We start from the raw sequence: 23380 nt of genomic DNA on the forward strand, positions 1-23380 counted from the left end.
ATACTGCAGGAATACTAGACTTAGCTTCTACAAAAGCATGGTAACATATAATTCTAAATTTTTAAGAAACCTCAAGTTTAGATCTTTTTCTTAGAAGATACATCCTGTTATTGACCCTACATGAATTTACCTGGCTCACATTTGACAATTATATTTGATTTTCATTATGCATTGTAGATCTCCCTATTGCCTGGTTCAGAAGTACTTAAGAAATGCTAGTTGAAGTTGTTAATGCTCTAAAATTAGGCTAAGTAAAATGTCTCCACAGAAGCCATGTATTTTTTACCATACAAAGTCAAAATCACACTTCAGAGCTTGAAGCTTTCTTCAAAAGGTACCTAGTTCTACACAAGATAAGCATGGAACATCTTGTGACAGAAAGTAAGAAAATGTTCAAAGGATGGTGAATAAATGTCAAATGAACAGAGATGCTAGCCTGAAAGGGTTCCTAATGGCCAAATTTGGGAAAATTTGGGCACCAAAATATAATGTAAGTAACAAACTATAACCTATTAAACAAAGTTAGAAACCAGGAATCCAAACTGATAGAAATAATAAATGAATAAATTAAAAGTTTAATGAGGAATAAGGTATTTTCAGAGTCTTAAACTACCTGCCCACAAAATACTCATTATTTACAAAGGGGAAAAGAATAAATGTACAATTAGAGAAGCCTGGTAGAGACCATCTTAGTCAAGTGACCAAAGTGAACATCATTAGTGATGTAACAAATCAAATCATGTGCTTCCTGAGATGAGACAACGAGAAAACCACAGATCAGCACATCAGCCCACCTGCAGCACTCAGAGCCAGACCTCTCAGCCAGGTGGGCCGGGACCAGCCCCGACAACCAGTACGCCTGCAGCAATCTTGGCCCAACCACAACAGGAGGGCACATACAGCCCACACAAAGGAGGAGGAGCACCTGGAGCACCCGGCTCTGGTGACCACGGAGAGGGTACCACCGGGCCCCACAGAACCCCTTTTACGTTAAGACCACTGTTTGAAGACCAGAAGATGTAGCTGATACACCTACTACATAGAAACAAACACAGAGAGTCAGACAAAATGAGGAGGCAAAGGAATACCTTCCAATTGAAAGAATCAGACAAAACCCCAGGAAAGGAACTAAACAAAATGGAGATAAGCAACTTACCAGATAAAGAGTTCAAAGTAAGTGATAAAGATGCTCACCAAAATCGGGAAACAAATGGATGAACTCAGTGAGAACTTCAACAAAGAAATAGAAAACATAAAAAAGAACCAATAAGAACTGAAGAATACAATAACTGAAATGAAAAATATACTAGAGGGAATCAACAGCAGACTAGAGGAAGCAAAGGAATGGATCAGCAATCTGGAAGACAAGGTAGTCAAAATAACCCAATTGGAACTGCAAAAAGAAAAAAGAGTTTTAAAGAAATGAGGATAGCTTAAGGGACCTCTAAGACAACAAGCATACTAACATTTGCATTATTATAGGGGTCCCAGAAGGAGAAGAGAGAAAGAAAAGAGCACAGAATGTATTTGAAGCCATAATTGCTGAAAACTTCCCTACCCTCAGTATCAAAAAAAAATCTGAATAAAAAATAGGCAGAGGACCTGAATAGACATTGTTCTAAGGAAAACACACGGAAGGCCAACAGACATATGAAAAAATGTTCAATATCACTAATCCTCAGGGAAATTCAAATCAAAACCACAGTGAGATATCACCTCACGTCTTTCAGAATGGCTATTATTAAATAGACAACAAATAAGTATTGGCAAGGACCTGGCAAAAAGGGCACCCTTGCACACTGTTGGTGGGAATGTAAATTAGTATGGCTGCTATGGAAAATAGTCTGGAAGGTCCTCAAAAAATTAAAAAGATTGGGTTGGGCAAAAAGTTTGTTTGGGTTTTTCCATAAGATATTTTTTTTTTTTGGAGAACCCAATAGCACTACCATATGATCCAGCAATTCCACTTCTGGGTATTTATCCAAAGAAAACAAAAACACTAATTCAAAAAGATATATGCACCCCTATGTTCACTGCAACATCAATTACAATAGCCAAGATATGGAAGCTACCTAAGTGTCTATCAATAGATCAATGAATAGAGTATGTAGTACAAATACACACAATGGAATTACTCAGTCATTAAAAAAGAATGAAATCATGCTGTCTGCAATAACATGGGTGGACCTAGAAGGTATTATGCTAAGTGAAATAAGTCAGATAGAGAAAGACAAATACCATCTGATTTCACTTATATGTGGAATCTAGAAAACAAAACAGGAAGACTCACAGATACAGAGAACAAACTGGTGGTTGCCAGAGAGGAGGGGGCTGGGGGCTGGATGAAATAGAAGATTAATAGGTACAAACTTCCAGTTATAAAATAAATAAGTCTCGGGGATATAATGTACAGCATGAGGAATATAGTCTATAATATTTTAATAACTTTGGTGACACGTGGTTACTAGACTTATGTGATCAATTCACATATATATATATATGTATAAATGTCAAATCATTATGTTATACACCTGAAACTAATATTGTACGCCAACTGTACTTCAATTTAAAAAAAAGATGATAAAAGTTCTTAAATATAAACAATACATTCCCCTTTATTGTAACATTATTCCATGTAAAACCCAACTTCTGCTTTTGTTCTGTCTAGAACCATGTTAAATACAAAAATGAACAGGAGCAGGTGAGGATGTGCTCAGCTGCTGAGTTCATAAAGGCGTTGGTGGGGGGTAAGCATAGCTTCTGCAAACTCTCCTTGTATGGGTGAAACCCATGCTAACAAGTAGCAAAGTGCCAAGTATCCTGTTCTTTGTTGAGTCATGCTGTGTATCCATTATCGAGAATCAATTTACCAAACTGCTAAACTGCTTGTCTTTAATGTGTAAGCAAATAAAGGCTTGTTCCACTTTTGCGTATAATTTATTTTTACGATTAGTATACTACTATATATACAGAGGATAAAAGGACGATCCTCCAATTGCTATGGAGAGAGGACCATGTCTAATTTCCTGTTCTTTGTAGTACTTTATATTGTTACTGTCATTTTTAGTAACAATAAAAGTGTTCCAATACTTGATTATCCCACCAATAAAATAGACACCCCCCCCCCAAAAAAAAGACTTGCTTATTCAGAGTTTTAAGCCACACAAAGATTTTACATCAAAGAAATGACATTACCTAGCAAACTTCACGTCACCATTAGATGGAAAGGCTTACCAGGTTCATTTCCTGAGTCAATTCTGAGAGGATTATTACTCCTATTATGCAGTGCTCCACAGTACCCTTTGGAGAAAAAAACAAGTTTAGCCTAAATGGAGACAAATGATTGGTTCTTAATGTGTAAACCAGGTAACATTTACAAGTAATTAAATACTGAAACATCACATTTTCTTAAAATAGATCTATTAAAATATATAGAAAAATCACTATGAGGTCCACAAATAAAAATAATGTCATGCTCATTTTTTTGAAGGATAAATTTAGGTATAGAGTTGAATGGGAAAAAAGCTCACCTACCTTAGAACTGCATGATACTCTATAAAATGTTTTCAGCATGTAGGACTTACAATAAACTAAACCTCAAAATACAGGAGTGTAGTTTAATCCTTTTCATAAGACCACAAATAAGAAAGAACAAAAAACAATTTTTAGCTCTGTAAATTTGCTTGAAGATAGATGCATTCAGTAAATAATTAATAACTTAGGAACTAATTTAAATCCCTCAACCTAATACCAGATAAGATCACTTACGCCCTTTTAATATTATTTAATAGTGCATGTATATGCATTTACTAAGGATCTATAATGAAGGCTTGTGAACTGCCCAATGCACTGAGTAAATACATGACTATCAATACAGTATGATGTTTTAATGTAATCAGCTTCCAATTTAATCTCAATAATTTCCTTCAAATCAAAATTCAGATTTTATATGCACATTACTAACAAATTACTCAACTGCAAAATCACATTGGAAGTATGAAAATAAAAAAATCTAACATCCAATTACAGTATAATAATTTTAAGAAAGCAATACAGATGATACACTTTTCAAGTCTTAATTTTATAGCTGGTCATTCCTTCTAACTATCACAGAATTTCACTAACACTGGGTCACTAGGTGTAACTAAATTCAAATTATCTCAGAATAAAAAAATAAAAGAAACATCCATAATTTTTGCTTTTTTTTTTTTTTGACTGCACTGGGTCTTTGTTGCTGTGCACGGGCTTTCTCTAGCTGCACCGAGCAGGGGCTACTCTTTGTTGTGGTGCGCAGGCTTTTCATTGCGGTGGCTTCTCTCGTTGTGGAGCATGGGCCCTAGGCGCGCGGGCTTCAGTAGTTGCGGCACGTGGGCTCAGTAGTTGCAGCACATGGACTCTAGAGCACAGGCTCAGTAGTTGTGGTGCACGGGCTTAGTTGCTCCGTGGCATGTGGGATCTTCCTGGACCAGGGATCGAACCCGTATCCCCTGCATTGGCAGGTGGATTCTTAACCACTGCCCAACCAGGGAAGTCCAATTTTTGCATTTTAATTCTTTATGGCCCTTTAGGACAATTGGAACTCTATGATAAACTACAGATTTCACATTACTGAAGCATCCATCTTCTGTGTAAACCAGGCCAATGCTCCTTAACATGTCGTTCCCTGACCAACTGTTAGTCCATGAATCTGCTGGTAGTCTGCAAATTGGATTCTAATCTGAGAATGGTTTGATACTGGTCCATGACAAAAGAGTTTGCACCAAAATATAAAACAGATAAGTCACTAAGTACACTGTTTAGTTCAGCTGGCATATTTTTCATAGCAAGTCTCTCTTGATGACGGAAGCACCACGTTGATTTACATTCTGACATAAACCCCTTATCTTGCTGTGAACCAGCAATCTGAATAGCACTGTCCTAGATGACAGTAGTATCTCCTGGGTATGTATGTAGAAAGGAGGCATATAAATGTTAGAAGTATGGCAGCAATAAGGTTACAATAACAGAGAAAAGAAGATATACAAAATTTCAGGCCATTAAAAATTTAACAAACTTAAAATAATTTTTAGTACAAAATTCACAGAAGCTGTTATTACCCAAAGGAACTATGCAGTACTATTTTAGAGTACTAAAACACTAAGTCAGTTGTCTTTCTCATGACTGAAGGTTAGGTTAAGTCATATGCCCAGAAAGCAAGTGCTTTTTTCGTGATACTGTAATAAACTTTGAAGAGAAAACATTTTCTGTTTCTTCTGGTCTTCCAAAACTGACAAAAGCACACTGAAGCCCAACTTAAGCTCAACTTATCAGCCATTGAAAAGGGAGCTTGAGAAATGTTAGCCAACAAGAATGATTTCATTTCATTCAGTTTTCAACCTTGATTTTATTTTAAAAGAACTCTGAAGTCTATTCTTGTTTACAGTGAGTGTGTGTGTGGATTCTTGATGAGCTGTGTACAATCTTAGTAAAGGACAAGAGAGGGGTGCTATTGTGTTAGTCAAAATTATATGCACAACTATAAAGTGAGAAACTCATGTGTCACTGAATAAACTATCCCTCTGTCCCACAGCAGATCTCCTCAGGGCTAAAAATACACTTATTCTTGTGATATTTTAGATAATCAAATATTTGTTAAACAGGATTTTAACAATACGAATAAAAGAGAAGCAGAATAGTCTAGTGTTTCATATTCTGAGGTTTCTAGCATTACAATGTATGACGGAGTTACATCTTACATAGGGATTAAATCTGACAGTTACTGTATAAGCAATAACATCTCAGAAAGTCCAAACAGCCCCCTAATTGCCAATAAACCAACACTGAACATCTATTAATCCAAACTGCCAGTTTTTCCTTGAGAACTGTAACAGATCACTGCTTCTTCAGCAGAGCACCAACTAAGGTACTTTTCTTGCGATTAGGGATAACATTTGCATGAAAAAGTATGTATCTTTAAATATCTGAATCATACTGAGCAGGGCATGATGGTCATCCTAAGAGGCATACAGGAACAGAAAAGAGCAGATTTAAGTTTCCCATATCACACCCCACAACATAAAATACTATGTGGAATGGCAAGTGGAATCACTGGCACAGTTTAAATTAGTGTCTTCTTGCTTTTCTTTTTTCTTTTCTTTCTTTCTTTTTTTTTTTTCAGTCCAAATACCTGAATTTGTGTAAGTTAAATGTGAGTATGTTATAACTTTAATCATTTACGTTAAAAACATTCTTGAGAATTTAGTATGACTCAATGTATAATGTAAAAAATTTTTAAATATATATATCTTTAGAAAACCTGTTGAAGTACGAGTGCTATGCTTTACTAGATCACTATGCAATCCTATACAAATTACCTAACTTTTCTAAGCCTCAGTCTTCTCATTTACAAAATGTAATTCCCTTCACAGAGATGCAATTAGCATTAAATTAGATAATACATGAAAAACATTATATACATGTTTTGCATATATGCAATACAAAGACACACGTGGTTATAAATGACAACATATATTTTTGAAATTATAAAACATTATAATTTGCATTCTTCTGGTTTGGAAGTTATATGACATGATCCTCTTTTCCTGGCAATAAAAAATACAGGCTCTAGAGGATAAATAATAAACCATAATTAATATGGTTCTGGTAGCCACAAAACAAACCATTTAACTTTAAGAAAAGCAGTTTTCTAAACCAAAAAAACAACTACTGATGCTCTTATAATGTAATAATGCCTTCTTACCTGAAGAAACTTCTTCACATCAGCAATAATTTCTCTGAAGACAAACTGGTCTTTCTGAATCTCAAACCACCCCAATTTAGTAATTTTAGCAATGACTTGAATTAGAGCTTGGATGACAAAGGGAGCCAGCTTGGGTTGTGATGCCACATAATTAAGAATGTAGTTTCCTGTAAAAAAATATTGTGATCATTTGGACTATTCAGTAACTTAATGCGAATAATGTAAAATCAGGTAGTGATGACAACACATTCTTTGACAAAAAGTTAATCCCTTTCTCCAAGATATGTACTTATTTATATAGTCAGTTCTCCTATAAGGGTTATTTGGAAAAAGCAAATTTGTTCCAATTCAATTGATATATTAGGGGATAATATGAGTATAATGCGAATGTCACTTTCATTTTTGCATAATTTCATTCAGAAAGAAACACTAGGTGAATAACGAAAACGGCAACCAAGCCAAACGAACCAAGCCATACTCAAAATGCATGTATCTACCAGCTATCTCAGTTCATCTCGTGTTATCAGACTCATCCCTTTTGGTGTTACAATTTCCATCCTATTTCAGATCACCTTCCTTCTACCTTCATAGTAACTCACAAATTTCAACACTTCAATGAGTTATTTGTTGAAGTGGGCCCCCTTCCACAAACTTCAGGTCTTCTTCAAATAAAATGCTGTATTTATTCCACTATTTAGTATTTCTTAACCACTTAACATGTGTAAAACTCTACTATGTCTTTTATTAGATTTCTATCCTTTTTCAATTTTATGTCCATAACCCCATTTCTCTAATAAGCCCTGTGGTTTTACTACATATCACTGCACAGCACAGTCACTTTTAGGAATACATATGTCATGTTATAGCAAAACTGACTACACACTATCTGGCTGTTTACACATGATCTTAGCCAAAAGGCCGAGAAGCGATATCTGGCTGTTTAAGTGGCAGAAAAAAATACAAATAATATAATGTGATAAAATAAGTACATAAGTCAAAGAAAGTACAAACAGAAGAGTAAAGCCTGGAATAAAGTTAATATACCCAAATCATAAAAAGTGGGTAGCAAATTCAGCTATGAGCTTCCCAATGGAGGAGTGGTTGAGGTTACAAATGGGCCACAAAAGTCTATCAGAAAGACAGAAGAAAAAAATTTTTTAAAGGGAGAAGATTCCATTTCTACTTTGGCCCCGAAGGCCAGCATACCATTTGGGAAAAGAGTGAAGAAAAAGTAAATATTAATACTTCACTATTTAACTAAAAATAGCTTTAATGGAAACAACCCCAAAATCCAAGAACACTTTCAACAGCTGTTCTTGACAACTGTAATGAGAACCTTGATATAAAAAAGAAAAGTTCTCACGACTAGCACATTTCAACCTTAATTTTTATTAACATTAAAAATACACAGTTATACAAATAAAAATACTATTAAAAAGCACAGATTTTCCTAGCATTAAGATAAATCTGAAAGAGGTTTCTGCTATGGATTAAAGTAATATGGTTCTCTTAAGCTTCATTACATGTAATCTTTTATTTCAATAACAAAACTTATGAAAATGACACTGCCTCCTGAACATAAAAGAAAATCTGGTTTATCTACTTCTATTATTTTTATTTTTAGTATCTTGAAAAATTTTAACCCGGAGGGAATGTGAGAAATCTATATGTAGGTAGTGGTAACCACTGGGAGGGTAATCTCAAAAATAATAAAACAACAAAACAGGAGACAAACCAAGTTTCACATTTAAGCTAGGTACCTTAAGCACACCTTCCCAAACTCCCTGAGCGAAGATACTAGCTAATAAGTTTATTATCTAAGGCAAAAAAATTTAATAGACTGTATTTCTGTTACTTTAGTTGAATGTTTTACATAAAATATTCTCACGTTATGCTTATTACATGACCTATAATAGTGTTCCAGTTTAATAAGCAAGAGCCAATGATAACAATCAAGTAAAACAACAGCAGTCTAATCATCACCAGCCCAAGATAATAGGGAAAAGCCATAACAAGAAGAAAATGAAATGTTCAGAAAGACACATGGGAGAACGAAATAAACAGCTGGAAAAATTCCCCAACAAAAGTTAACAGAAACTTGGAAAGCCATGCACTAGAGGCTCTTTGAGTGTCAAATACCTATATGATAACAACAGTATTTAGCATTTATGAAACAAGTTAGAAATTACAAGTGCTTCCCAGAAAAAAAGCTTTATGTAGCTCTCACAGCAATGTGAAGATATTGCTTTTATATTACTATTACTATTATTCTGTTTCCTAGGCAAAAAAATATGAAGGTCAAAGAGGTGAAACAACTTGTCACAGTGGCCAAATTGGGACTCTGAGTCAGGTTGTTTTGGTTTGAGTTTGTTTCCTGCTTTCAAATACCGGTCAAACCATATATTTTAGTAATAATTAGTAATTCAAAAACTCTACTAAGTCCAAACTTGTAGATAGTCTTTTGGAGTTTACTGTCATTAGACTGAAACTTTAGGTATTACACATTATAGAAATTTAATATGAAATAGTTTTGACTGATTAATTGAAGTCAAGTAAAAAAATATGCCACAAAGTCTATCAGAAAACATACAAAAAGAATATAAAAGAAAGGGGAAAGACTCAATCTCTACTTTGGCCCCAAAGACTAGTATGTTATTCAGGAAAAAAATGAAAAGAAGGTAAATACCTCAACATTTAACTACAAATGCTTTGATGGAAACAATTCCAAATGCTGTGAACACAAAAATTTGAGCTATAATCTATGCCTTGAGAGCCTTATAAAATATTTGGAGAGACAGACAAAAAGAAACTACCACAAGAAGATCAATGTAAGACTTATGAGGTGAAGATGTGGAGAAACTGCAATGTTCACACACTGCTGCTGAGAACGCAAAATGGTATAGGCACTTTGACACATAGTTGGACAGGTTTTTTTTAAAGTTAAGCATAAACTTACCTATGACCCAGCAATTTCACTCCTAGGTATCTACTCAAGAGAAATGAAAACGTATATCCACACAAAGACTTGTATAGCAATGTTCATGGTAGCATTATTCACAGTGGCCAAAAAGCAAAAACAACCCATATGTTCATCAGGTGGTGAATAGATAACAAAATGTCACACATCTATACAAGGGAATATTATTCTATGATAAAAAAAATGAAATACTGACACATGCTACAACATGGATGAACCTCAAAAACATTTTTCGAAGTGAAAGAAGATAGATGTAAAAAAACTACACATGATAAGATTTTATTTATATGAAAATATCCTCAGAAGGTCAATCTCTATAGGCAGAAAACATCTTAGAGGTTGGTGGTATGGGAGCAGGACTAACTGTAAATGAGCATGGGGAGTTTGGAAGGGATGATGGAAATGTTCACACAACTCTGTAAGTTTACTAAAAATCAAAAATTGTACACTTAAAACAAGTTAACTTTATGGTATATAAATTATACCTCAATAAAGCTGTTTGAAGAGGGGAGTCAGCAAGGAAGGAAAGAGGGAGGGAGGGATGGAGTGAAGGACAGAGAAAGGGAAGGAGAATTGACTGATTTATATAGGCAATTAAACTTAAGCTACACTTTTATTTGAATAGAAGATTAAAAGGACAGCATTCCAGGCTAGAGAAACAACATAAGAAAAGGCACCAAGGCAGAAATAACATGGCATGAGGAAAATACCTTCTGGTACAAATAGGCTAGTACCAACGAGATATAAGGCTACAAGGACGGGACGATCCATCAATTACAAGCTCATGAAAGGACTTGAACACCAGGCTGAGGAAATGGTATTTAATTGATGAGCGATGGTAAGCCATCGTTAATTATACTAATATAGGTAGAAAACAGTGTGCTGGACACAGAGAACATGCAACAGAGTTAATGTTGAGAAATAATGAAATATGTAGTCTGGGACTGTATCATGAAAGAATGAGAATTTTAGAGTTGATGTAATAAAGGCAATGTGACTTTGAGGCAATCTTCACATTTTCCATTTTAACTGACATACCAATTATTCTATTGACACATGTCAGACATTTCATAACATTCTAATCTACTTGCAGAAGCAAGAGTAGTAACTCAAACGCAAGAAACTCATAAAGGAAACACATCATTTGTTGCTTGAAATTGTGCGGTAGGTTTCTACTTTTCTCTTTTTTCCGTATTTCCTTTAATGAGTGTACCTTTTTTTTTTTTTTAAGTATCCATTTTAAAAAGATAAGTGCAAGAGACGATCTGAATAGGCCCATATCTATTAAATTAACTGAGTCAATAATTAATAACCTTCCAAAACAGCAAGCACCAGGCCCAGATGGGTTCACTGATGAATTCTACCACACATTTAAGAAAGAAATTCTACCAATTCTCTACAATCTCTTCCAGGAAAAAGAAGGAGAGGGAATTCCTCCTAACTCATTCTATGAGGTTGGCATTACCTTAACACCAAAACCAGACAAAAACATTACAAGAAAACTTGTAGTTGAGCCAATATCTCTCATCAATATAGAAACAAAAATCCTCAACAAATTATTAGCAAAGCAAATCCAACAATGTATAAAAAGAGTTATATACCACAACCAAGTGGCATTTATCCCAGGTATGCAAGCATTGTTCAACATTTTAAAACCAATTAATGCAGCCCATCACATCAATAGGCTAAAGAAGAAAAATCACATGATCAAAATAGATACAAAAAAAGGATTTCAAAAATTCCAACTGCCATTCATGATAAAAACTCTCAACAAACCAGGAACAGAGGGGAACTTCCTCAACTTCATAAAGAACATCTACAAAAAACCACAGCTGATGAATAAAATCAAAGAAATTAATAAATGGAGAGATAGTCCATGTTCGTGGACAGGAAGACTCAATGTTGTCGAGATGTCAGTTCTTCCAGAACTGATCTATAGATTCAATGCAATCCCAATCAAAATCCCAGAAAGTTATTTTTTTTGGATATTGACAAATTGATTCTAAAGTTTATATAGAAAGGCAAAAGACCCAGAATAGCCTACACAATACTAAAGGAGAAGGACAAAGTTGGAGGTCTGACACTACCTAACTTTAATTTTTATAAAACTATAATAATCAAGACAGTGTGGTACTGGTGAAGGACAAATAGATCAATGGAACAGAATAGAGAACCCAGAAAGAGACTCCCATAAATACAGTCAACTGATCTTTGACAAAGGAGCAAAGCTAATAAAACGGAGTAAAGATAGTCTTTTCAACAAATGGTGGCAGAACTGGACCTCCACATGCAAAAAAATGAATCTAAACACAGAACTTACACACTTCACAAAAATTAATTCAAAATGATCACAGCTCTAAATGTAAAATGTGAAACTATAAAAACTCCTAAAAGATAACAGGAATAAAATCTAGATGACCTTGGGTTTGGTGATGATTTTTTACAAACAACAACAAAGGCACAATCCATGAAAGAAATACTTGATAAGGTGGACTTCATTACAATTAAAAGCTTCTGCCCAAGAGAATGAGAAGACAAGCCACAAACAGGGAGAAAATCTTTGCAAAAGACCTATCTGATAAAGGACCATTTACTAAAATATACAGAGAATAAGAAAACAACAACCTGATTTAAAAATAAGCAAAAGACCTAAACAGTCACCTCATTAAAGAAAATATACAGACAACAAATAAGCATATGAAAAGATGTTCAACATCATATGTCATTAGGAAACTGTAAATTAAAAACAGTAGGATTCTACTACACACCTATAAGAATGGTCAAAATCCAAAACACTGAAAACACCAAATATTAGCAAGGATGTGGAAGAACAGGAATTCTCATTCATTGCTGATGGGAATGCAAAACTGGTACAGCCCCTTTGGAAGGCAGTTTGGTGATTTCTTACAAATCTAAACATACTCTTACCATACAATCCAGCAATCACTCTCCTTGGTATTTACCCAAATGAGGTGAAAACTTATGTCCACACAAAAAACCTGCTTTATAGCAGCTTTATTCGTAATTGCCAAAACTTGGAAGCAATGAAGGTGTACTTCAAAAGGTGAACAGATAAACTGTGGTACATCCAGACAATGGCACGTCAGTCAGCATTAAAAAGAAATGATCGGGCTTCCCTGGTGGCGCAGTGGTTAAGAATCTGCCTGCCAATGCAGGGGACACTGGTTCGAGCCCTAGCCCAGGAAGATCCCACATGCAGCGAACAACTAAGTCTGTGGGCCACAACTACTGAGCCTGTGCTCCGCAATAAGAGGAGCCACCACGATGAGAAGCCTGTGCACTGCAGCAAAGAGTAGCCGCCGCTCACCGCAAAGTAGAGAAAAGCCCGGGTGCAGCAACAAAGACCCAGTGCAGCCAAAAATAAAATAAATAAAATAAATAAATTTAAAAAAAAAAAGAAAGAAAAGAAATGATCTACCAAGCCATGATAAAACATGGAGAACCTTAAATGCATATTACTAAGTAAAAGAAGCCAATCTGAAAAGGCGACACACTGTATAATTTCAACTACATGCATTCTGGAAAAGGCAAAACTATGGAAACAGTAAAAAAGATCAGTGGTCGCCAGGAGTTAGAGGGGAGGGAGGGATGCATAGTTGGAACACAGTGGCTTTTTAGGGCAGTGAAACTATTCTGTATAATACTATAACGGGGGATATGTGTCATTTATACATTTATCCAAACCCACGGAATGCACAACACCACAAGTGAACTCTAATATAGACTATGGGCTTTGGGTGATGATGATGTATCAATGTAGGTTAATCAACTGTTACAAATGTACCCACTCTGGTGCAGTATGCTAATACTGGGGAAGGCTATTCATGTGTGGGGCCAGGGGGTATATGGGAATTCTCTGTACTTTTTGCTCAATTTTGCTGTGAACCTAAAAGTGCTCTAAAAAAATAAAGTCTACCTAAAATATGTGTGTTTATGTGTATAAAAGTCAAACAAACAAAATCACAATGTTTTATGACAGGTTTTTAATGTCTGAACCCTTATTTTTTAAACTGTAAATTTCTCTTTTGCTTTCTTAAGCACACAAGTCCATGAGAACATGGATAAATTCTCCTCTAGGTTTTCTTCAGCCTGGTAGGTTTTTTTTTTTGGTAGATGTTCTTTATCAAGTTGAAGGAGTTCCCCTCGGTTATTAGGTACTTAAGAGAAATATCAGTCAAACATATGAGGCAAATGACAAATCATTGTGGGATTTGACCATTCAAAAACTGAGCTTAAAGAACCATCATATATAATACTACACTTTAACTTTTCTGTTACACAAATATGAATCATGTAAACCTTGAGGCTGGAGAGCAGAAATGAGTCAACAGTCTATCATGAACAAAGATAACAAAAAAATTCCCATATCTCAACTATCAGAGTTTTGTCCATATGAAAAACAAACTCACACACTTAAAATATGAAAATACATTACTTCTGAAAGCATATTGGTACTTTACAGAATCAATTTTCCAACTACACTAAGTTTCAAGCACTGTTCCTCCATATACACATTATTTTCCTAATAAGTAGGAATCTGCTTTTGATTTTATATGCATCCCATATGATTTTGATATAGGATTCTGAGAAATGCTGGAGGGTACACTTCTTTCCCATCATTTAGTTGTATATGATGTTAAGATAATCGCTAAGAGCATGGACTCCACAAAAATTGTGTAAGTTTGAATCACAGCTCTACTTCTTGCTAGATGTGTGATGATCTTGGGCACATTATAGAGCCTATCAAATCTAATTTCCTCATTTATAAAATGAGGATAACAATAGTGCCCATCTCAGAAGTTTGGTAGATAAAATGAGATAGTGCAAATCTTAGCAAATACTATAGACAATAAAATGCTAGTTATTATTTATTATCAAACTAAACAAATGCTTTTCTGACAACACATTTTTGTATAACACATTGTTATTTATCACTACATGTGTAAAGGAGACTTGACTACTCATCTTTAAAAATGACAATAAAATAACTTGCAAGCCTGTTAACAGTTTAGCATATTTAAAAGCAAAAATTATTTTTAAAGTGCAATTTGATAAAAAGCATAATAAACCACTTACTGATATCTATTCTTTGTTCAATCGGCAAAGGACTGACTCGGCTAATAAGTTTTGAAAGACATGTTGCTGCAAGGAGTTGAGCATAGGATGTCTGTAAAGAAATATAAATTTTAATAGATTAATCAAAATACTATGATAAGGGAACTTCCCTGGTGGAAGAGTGGTTAAGAATCCGCCTGCTAATGCAGGGGACATGGGTTCGATCCCTGGTATGGGAAGATCCCACATGCCGCAGCGCAACTAAGTCCATGCGCCACAACTACTGAAGCCCGCGCACCTAGAGTCCAAGCTCCGCAACATGAGAAGCCACCCAGCTCGCTGCAACTAGAGAAAGCCCGCGCGCAACAACGAAGACCCAATGCAGCCAAAAAACAATACTATGATAGGAACTTTTGCTAAGCAATATTGGGAATTTTTCTGGTTTTCCAAACTGGCAGATTTACAAGGGATAAAATACACACACACACACACACACACACACACACACAATCCCTCATAAGGGTGGGGTAGTTGAGGAAGGTATAGGTAGTCTTTTCAAATGGCAAGCAGTTGTTGGGCCACTGAAGCCCGTGCACCTAGAGCCCATCCTCCACAAGAGGAAAAAAATGATTATGAGCAAGTTCAAATAAAATACACTTACCATGTCTACAGAGTCCTACATGTTCTGCCCTCTGATTATCTCTTCAAATTCATCTGGTTCCACTCTTTGCTATCCTCTGACCAAAACAGCCCTCTTTCAGTTCCTTTCAATGCCTTTCCCACCCTGACCTCCCCCCTCCTTCAGATCCATGCTGGTTGTATTCACTCTGACCACCAACTGCCTTAACTTAATAGCATACTCAACCCTTCAAAATCTGATTCAGTTATTCACTCTACCCCTAGCAATCTCTTGTAAAGATAGCCCTATTTTTTTTCTCTAGACCAGAGGTCAGCAAACTAAGGCCTGTGGACCAAATCCCGCCTGTTTTTGCAAGGCCCATGAGCTATGTATGGATTTTACTATTTTAAACAGTTGGGAAAAAAATAAAAACAATAATATTTTGTGACATGTGAAAAGTACATGAAATCCAAATTTCAGTGTCCATAAATAAAGTTTATTAGAACACAGCCACACGCATATAGTTTGCTTTCAGACTATGACAGCAGAGTCAAATACTTAAAACAGTATATGGCACTCACTGCCTCCTCCCCACTGCTGCTCAGTGCACTATAAACCGCAATGATGTACTTATTAACTTCACAGCACAGAGTGCCATGAGTATCACCATGACATGACATGCACCTTTTATTATTACCAGTGCATATCTGTTATGTCAAAACAAGAAAAGATAGAAAAGCACTTCAAATGTCTAACTTTTAAGGCACAGTGGAATGTGGATCATTTTGTTATTGAATCAGATAGCAAAGCAATGTGCTTTTTATGCAATTGTACTATAGCTGTCCTAAAAGAATACAACATATGTTGACCATATCATACCAAGCACTCATGTCAGTATTCCTAACTCACAGGTAATCAATAGTCAGAAAAAAGGAGAAAATTTAAGACAGAATATCTATAACAGTGAAATTTCTCCACAAAAAAATAAAGTGAGGCTGCAACCAAAGTTAGGTTTTGAAATGGCTCATTTGTCAGCCAAGTAAGGAAAGCCACTTACCAAGAGTTAATTAAATCACCATTATTTTATTGCAGTAGCCAAAGTTACACATGCAGAGAACATAAACTTCAGACTACTAGACTTTCAGTGAGAAGAAGGCCCAGATAGTTGAAGATATTGTTAGAGCAACATCAAAATTCAATTTCAAACCAGGCGAATGATTTGGAGGTTCTCCCTAGTTCTTGATGAGTTACCGATGTTACCAACATGCACTGCTCATACTGTTACCGACATTATCTGTTTATTCCAGAAGTCAATGCTAAGTTTGAAGTGACTAAAGAATTAATCGCTATGAAGAGTCTGCATGCAATTATTGGTCAGAATATCTTGAAAAAAGCTGAGAAAATGCTAATTCTGTACAACCTGAAGTAGTTGCTAAAATGTGCCAACAAGGGTGGTAAAAAGAAAAGACTTAAGTGGACAAATTTACAAAGCTTGTAAAAATGTAAGAGACTAAAGCCTGTGGTATTCATTTTATTATTCATCAGTAGGTACTTTGTTGTCAATATTTGAATCTATCATGTGTTAATGAATCAGTAGTGTTAACAGTGGACTTCAGGGACTTCCCTGGCAGTCTAGTACTTAAGACTTTGCCTTCCAGGGACTTCCCTGGTGGTGCAGTGGTTATGAATCCACCTGCCAATGCAGGGGACAGGGTTCAAGCCCTGGTCCGGGAAGATCCCACATGCCACGGAGCAACTAAGCCCGTGCACCACAACTATTGAACCTGTGCTCTAGAGCCCGCAATCCACAACTACCGAGCCCACGTGCCACAACTACTGAAGCCCGTGCACCTAGAGCCCATGCTCTGCAAGAAGAAGCCACCGCAATGAGAAGTCCACACACTGCAATGAAGAATAGCCCCCACTCGCCACAACTAGAGAAAGCCTGTGCGCAGCAACGAAGACCCAATGCAGCCAAAACTAAATTAATTAATTAATTAATTTTTTAAAAAAAAGACTTTGCCTTCCAATGCAGGGGGTGCGGGTTTGATCCCTGGTGGGGGAGCTAAGATCCCACATGCCTTGCGGCCAAAAAACCAGAACATAAAACAGAAACAATATTGTAACAAATTCAATAAAGACTTTAAAAATGGTCCACATCAAAAAAAAAATCTAAAAACAAAACGAAACAAAAAAACAGTGGACTTTAGTTCATTTTCATGAATTCATCTTCAGTTCTGGAAATTTCTGTCAGAAATAGAAGCTGAAAATTCTGACTTGCCCTACTGCACAGTAGTTCTATAGCTTGGCAGTGGTAAAGTTTTACTGCAATTTTTTCTTGCTCAGGACTGAGACTGAAATTTTTCTGAATGAGAAGAACCAATTTTATCCACTATTGTTGAACATTAAATAGCTTTTGAAGTTAGTTTTTGCTTCAAACTTGATAATGTCTCTTAATAAATTCAACCTAAAGTTACAAAATTGTCTAAAAGGCAAACAGTGCTTAGTACTAATGTGAAACTTATAATGCAATAAAGTTACTCTAATCACAACTAACATTGATTGAATCACAAGTAATATCAAGCTGCTTTATATACTTTCCACACATCAAATATTAAAACAAGTAGCAAGATCTCTATTGCTGAGTATATTTTCTGAGCTCAAACTATGTTCCAGCAGCACTTTTTTTCAGACCTTGTTGCAAATGCAACGGAAATTTCCATATTTCAAAATCCATTTAACTGAGCAATTGAGGAGCCTCCACCTAACCTTCAATTGGAAGTGATTAATCTAGAATGTAATGACATCCTAGAAGACAAATATCAAGAGAAGTTTTAATAAAACACTATACATGCCTTCTAAGTGATGAATATGCTTAATTAAAATCATATGCTTATCAGTTGATATCAATATTTGGTAGTACCTATCTGTGTGAAGAGACATTTCCAAAGATGAAATTTGTAAAATCTCATTACAGGTCAGTATTAACATATGAACATTTGTAATCAATGCTAATGATAGGAAATACTAACTCTGAACCCCAGTTAAGCAAAATGTCATCCCCAAAAGAATAATTCCATTCTTTTCATCAGTAGACTTATACTACAAAAAAACTGTACTCAATTATTGTATTTCAAAATTCATAAACAAAACTTTGTGGAAATTTGTTTTCTCTCTTCTAATAGGCATATTTATAAAACATCCTTGATTTTGCCTCTTGGCCCACAAAGTCTAAAATATTTACACTCTGGCCCTTTACAGAAAAAGTTTGCTAACCTCTGCTCTATAGATCCTACAGTCTCCTACTATAGTGCTTACCATATCATTCCACAGCTCTTTATTTATAGTGATACATCTATGCCTTCCCAACTAAATTATGAGTTACTTTAATGCTTGTAAATAAAGCAGGTAGGTAGTACAGTGCCTGGTTTTACATTTAAATACTTGCTAAATGATGTTGAATGAATGGCTATGAATCTCTAGGAGAGAGGCAGGCAAGAAGTAATCAGCATTCCTCTGAATCATTCCTTCACATTTCAAAGTTAATTACAATCTGCCTCTCCCACCTAGATTTTTAATTCCAACTTTCAAAAAATGTAACTTTTGCCACTGGTAGAAGACATAAAAAGGGGCCAAGAGGAATCAAGAATGTATTTTGATTCATGCCTATTTCCACCTCCTGGGCTCTTCCCTAAGTTTTCTTTCCAGGATTTCCAATTCTTCAACAGTGAAATAAACTACAGTAAAAAGACATGGTAATACCTATCAGTTAACCTACATTGCTAACCTACATGCATTCATCAACAGTGACATATACCTACCGATCTTTCATTGTTAATTGCTGTTATCAAATACTTACTGTTCCTTGTTCTAATAAAAGTTGACACTTGCTGAGACATTCTGGGCTGTCAATAAGTTCCAGGAGTGCTTTCTCAGCCTCTATTCTTTGTGTAAGATCAGTCCCTATGTAGAGATGAGTACATAATACTTCCAATTCAGCCAAACTCTTAAGAAGAAAAAAAAAAAAAATTAACATTTTACTTGAGTGAAAAAAAATAAGGTAAATATATTAATCATAGGAAACAAGAAATGCAAATACCATGTGTGTATTTGTCAAATCAATAAATGCTTATTGAGCTACAACTACTTACTAGGGGTCACAGTGGTGAACAAAAAAAAGGCAAACCTCCTACCTCTAAATTATTTAAATTGATAGTTCTGTGATGGAAAAGTAAGAGTACAGAAAGAGGAGGACTTGTCTAATCCAAGGGGTTTAAAAAGGCTGGCCTAAAGTATATAGTAACATTTATGCTGACCTGAAAGGGTAAGCCATATGAAAAAGACTAGACAGCAGTTCAGGCAAAGACACAGCATTTACCAGAGGTCAGAATAGAGCTTAATCGTTTCAAGGCATTAAAAGGTCAGTATGACTGGTAGACAGACAGCCAGGAGGAGTTGCCAAAAGAAGCTAAAGAGATGGGTAAGGGGAATTATCATGTGCAAGTTGCAGACATTATGCCAATTTACATTCTTTTTCAGATTATAAGAACTTCAATGGTTCCATCTATATAAAAGAAAAGATATAAATATACGCTGATGTGGGTCTTCAGAACTAATGGCTCATAGTGCTGCAGGTAAACTACGGCATGATTCTCAGGAACTATGACTTGACCCCATGTTACTTATAGCAGTGTAATAACTAGCTATCATCTTGTAGGCTCCTATTTTACAGACATAAAGAATAATTCATTCTGGCTATCATCAGAAAGAACACAAATAACAAATGTTGGCAAGGATGTGGAGAAAAGGGAACTCTCATACACTGTTGGTGGGAATGTAAAGTGGTGCAGCCACTGTGGAAAACAGTATGGAGGTTCCTCAAAAAACTGAAAGAACTACCATATGACCCAGCAATTCCACTCCTGGGTATATATCAAAAAAAAAAAACAATAACACACCAAAAACACTAATTCAAAAAGATACATGTGCCCCAATGTTCACAGCAGCATTATTTACAATTGCCAAGATATGGAAGAAACCTAAGTGTCCATCAACAGATGAATGGATCAAGAAGATGTGGTATATATATATACAATGGAACATCCCTCAACCATAAAAAAGAATGAAATTTTGCCACTTGAAGTAATATGGATGGACTTGGAGGGCATTATGCTAAGTGAAATAAGTCATACAGAGAAAGACAAATACTGTATGATATCACTTATATGTGGAATCTAAAAATTACAACATACTAGTGAATATAACAAAAAAGAAACAGACTCACAGAAACAGAGAACAAACCAGTGGTTACCTGTGAGAGGTAATATAGGGGTGGGGGAGTGGGAGGTACAAATTACTGGGTGTAAGATAGGCTGCAATGATATGTTGTACAACACAGGGAATATAGTCAATATTTTATAGTAACTGTAAGTGAAGGGTAATCTTTAAAAATTGTATTAAAAATATATAAGGAGGACAAACAAGCCAATTTAAAAAATAAAAATAAAAAAGAATAATTCATTCTGTTTATAAATATAATCTAATCTGAAGATATATGACATGTGGATAAAATCTGAAAGAAAAAATTCTAAATGAGTTCAGTATTCCTCTCAGCTTTAGAGAATTTTTGTTAAAGGTGTCTTACTAAAACTACTTCAGTTTGAACTTAGAGAATTATTCTTTGGAGGACAAAAAAAAACTGGCACAGATTTCAACGTCAGGTGGGCATATGAAGGTAATGGGATATTCATAAAGAAATACTATTTTTTATCCTTTCTGACCTGAATTTTTATGTGGCAGCCTTACAGCTACACTAATCTAAACATTCCATCAAATGCATGTACCTTTGTCTAACAGGAATACGTAAGAAACACTGAAATGAAACCTCCTCTAGCTCCCATTATTCTTTTTACTTGTCTCTCCTTAGTTTCTTTATGGTATTTTCCACTTCTCTATCCAGCTCAGAGCCCAACATCTCAGACTAGGGAATTTTTTGCTAGAGTGAAAATAAAAGTACAAAAGAAAGGTTTCAAAAGGATAAATTAGGATAAAGGACAGCAAAAATGAACCACATTTTAAACATTTCCTCTACCTAGATTGGCCCAAGAAGCCCTCGGAGTGCTACTACATACTGTTCATCATACTAAAATGCATAGAAAATTTATGGTTCATGAATACATATGAATTCCCATATTTCCTCCAAGGGTAAGAAACACAAAAATGAAAAGAGCTACTTTTTCCCTCTCATGACTCACGATCAACCTCAGAAACCTTTTCCTTCATCTAATAAATTTGAAGGGCTGGGCTTCCCTGGTGGCGCAGTGGTTGAGAGTCCGCCTGCCGATGCAGGGGACGCGGGTTCGTGCCCCGGTCCGGGAAGATCCCACATGCCGCGGAGCGGCTGGGCCCGTGAGCCATGGCCGCTGAGCCTGTGCATCCGGAGCCTGTGCTCCGGCAACGGGAGAGGCCACAACAGTGAAAGAACCGCGCACCGCAAAAAAAAAAAAAAAAAAAAAAAAAAAATTTGAAGGGCTAAATTTTAGAGCTGATAATACCCAGAATAATTTAAAGATAAACTGATCCTGCTGTCACGCATTCATCTAGGTCTACGAGTCTCTGAAGAAGTAGACTTTTTGAGTATAAAAAAGAACGAAGCCAGAAATACTGAGAAAACCTAACTGATGAAAAACAAAAGGTCGGCTGGGAGGATTAAATGAGTTAGGGCCACATAACTTCTGGCACACATTACACACTACAAACGTTAGCTGTGTATTATTAGTATCACCTAATAAGAATATTGTAATAGGTGGAATTGTATCCTCCTAAAAGATATATCCAAGTCCTAACCACCAGTCCCTTCGAATTATTTTGAAACAGGGTCTTTGCAAATCCTGATCTAGGGATGAGATCATCCTGGATTTAGGGCAGGCCCTAAATCCAATGATTCACAAGAGAGAGAGACATTTGAGATGCAGAAACAAGAGAAAAAGTCATAAAAAGGAGGCAAAGATTGGGGTGATGCATCTACAAGCCAATGGACCATGGGCTGCAAGCAGCTATCAGAAACTAGGGACAAAGCACAGAACAGTTTCTCCCTCAAGCCCTCTAAGAAGAGACCAACCCTGTCAGCACATTAATTTCAGACTCTGGCCTCTGTAAGTATAAAAGAATAAATTTTCTGGGACCTCCCTGGTGGTCCAGTAGTAAAGAATCCGCCTTCCAATGGAGGGGACGTGGGTTTGATCCCTGGTCGGGGAACTAAGATCCCACAGGCTATGGGTCAACTAAGCCCAAGAACCACAACTACAGAGCCCACGCACCCTGGAGCCTGCAAACCACAACTAGAGAGAGAAAACCTGCACGCCACAACTAGAAAGAAGCCTGCACGCTGCAATGAGATCCCACATGCTGCAACTAAGGCCCGACGCAGCCCCAAAAAATAAAGAAAATAAATAATAAATAAAATAAAATAAAAATATAAAGCTAAAATAGCTTCTAAAAAAAAAGAATAAATTTTCGTTGTTTTAACCCACCCAGTTTGTGGTAATTTGTCACAACAGCCCCAAGAAACTAACACAAACATTAACATTAATCAATTCAGGGGCACCTGAGTAAATCTATTTGGAAATATTCTGAAAAAGTTCTGGAATTTTGTCTTTTTTGCTATACTGATTTAGTGAACTCCAACAGAGAACAAGTCTGAAGTGTATTTAAAAAGTATTTGTTTACAACTATGTCCCAAATGCCTTTCAAATTATTAACCACCGAAAGGCAGTGAAAGGTAAAAAGGTAAAGGTTTGAACTTTCTCTTAAGAAAGACGGAAACAAAGTGGAAAAAATTAAGTTATTCTTTCACTGTAATGATAACAATTAAATAAATGCCTGGCATACTATTGATAAATCTTTTTAGAGAAAAGGATACATACACAAAGATCCTTACCCTGTGGAAAAGCATTATCTAAACATTTCA

At 35.8% G+C, this 23380-nt stretch overlaps 1 protein-coding gene across 3 annotated transcripts in view; it reads right to left on the reverse strand.

Moving 5' to 3' along the window:
• The window catches only part of RANBP17 (RAN binding protein 17), a 315725-nt gene that overhangs the window by 286190 nt on the left and 6155 nt on the right, over nucleotides 1-23380 (reverse strand). Inside the window, exons 2-5 of one of the 3 annotated variants that reach the window (XM_060008404.1) lie at nucleotides 19271-19417; nucleotides 14814-14904; nucleotides 6740-6906; nucleotides 3235-3300 (exon numbers count right to left, since the gene is read on the reverse strand). In XM_060008404.1, the coding sequence (XP_059864387.1) occupies nucleotides 3235-3300; nucleotides 6740-6906; nucleotides 14814-14904; nucleotides 19271-19417 (471 nt within the window). Of the gene's footprint in view, nucleotides 1-3234; nucleotides 3301-6739; nucleotides 6907-14813; nucleotides 14905-19270; nucleotides 20772-23380 lie in introns of those variants that run through there. The other 2 variants (XM_060008406.1, XM_060008403.1) reach the window with 2 other exon arrangements.

The sequence above is a fragment of the Delphinus delphis genome, chromosome 3, assembly GCF_949987515.2.
Source record: "Delphinus delphis chromosome 3, mDelDel1.2, whole genome shotgun sequence".
Lineage (NCBI taxonomy): Eukaryota > Metazoa > Chordata > Mammalia > Artiodactyla > Delphinidae > Delphinus > Delphinus delphis.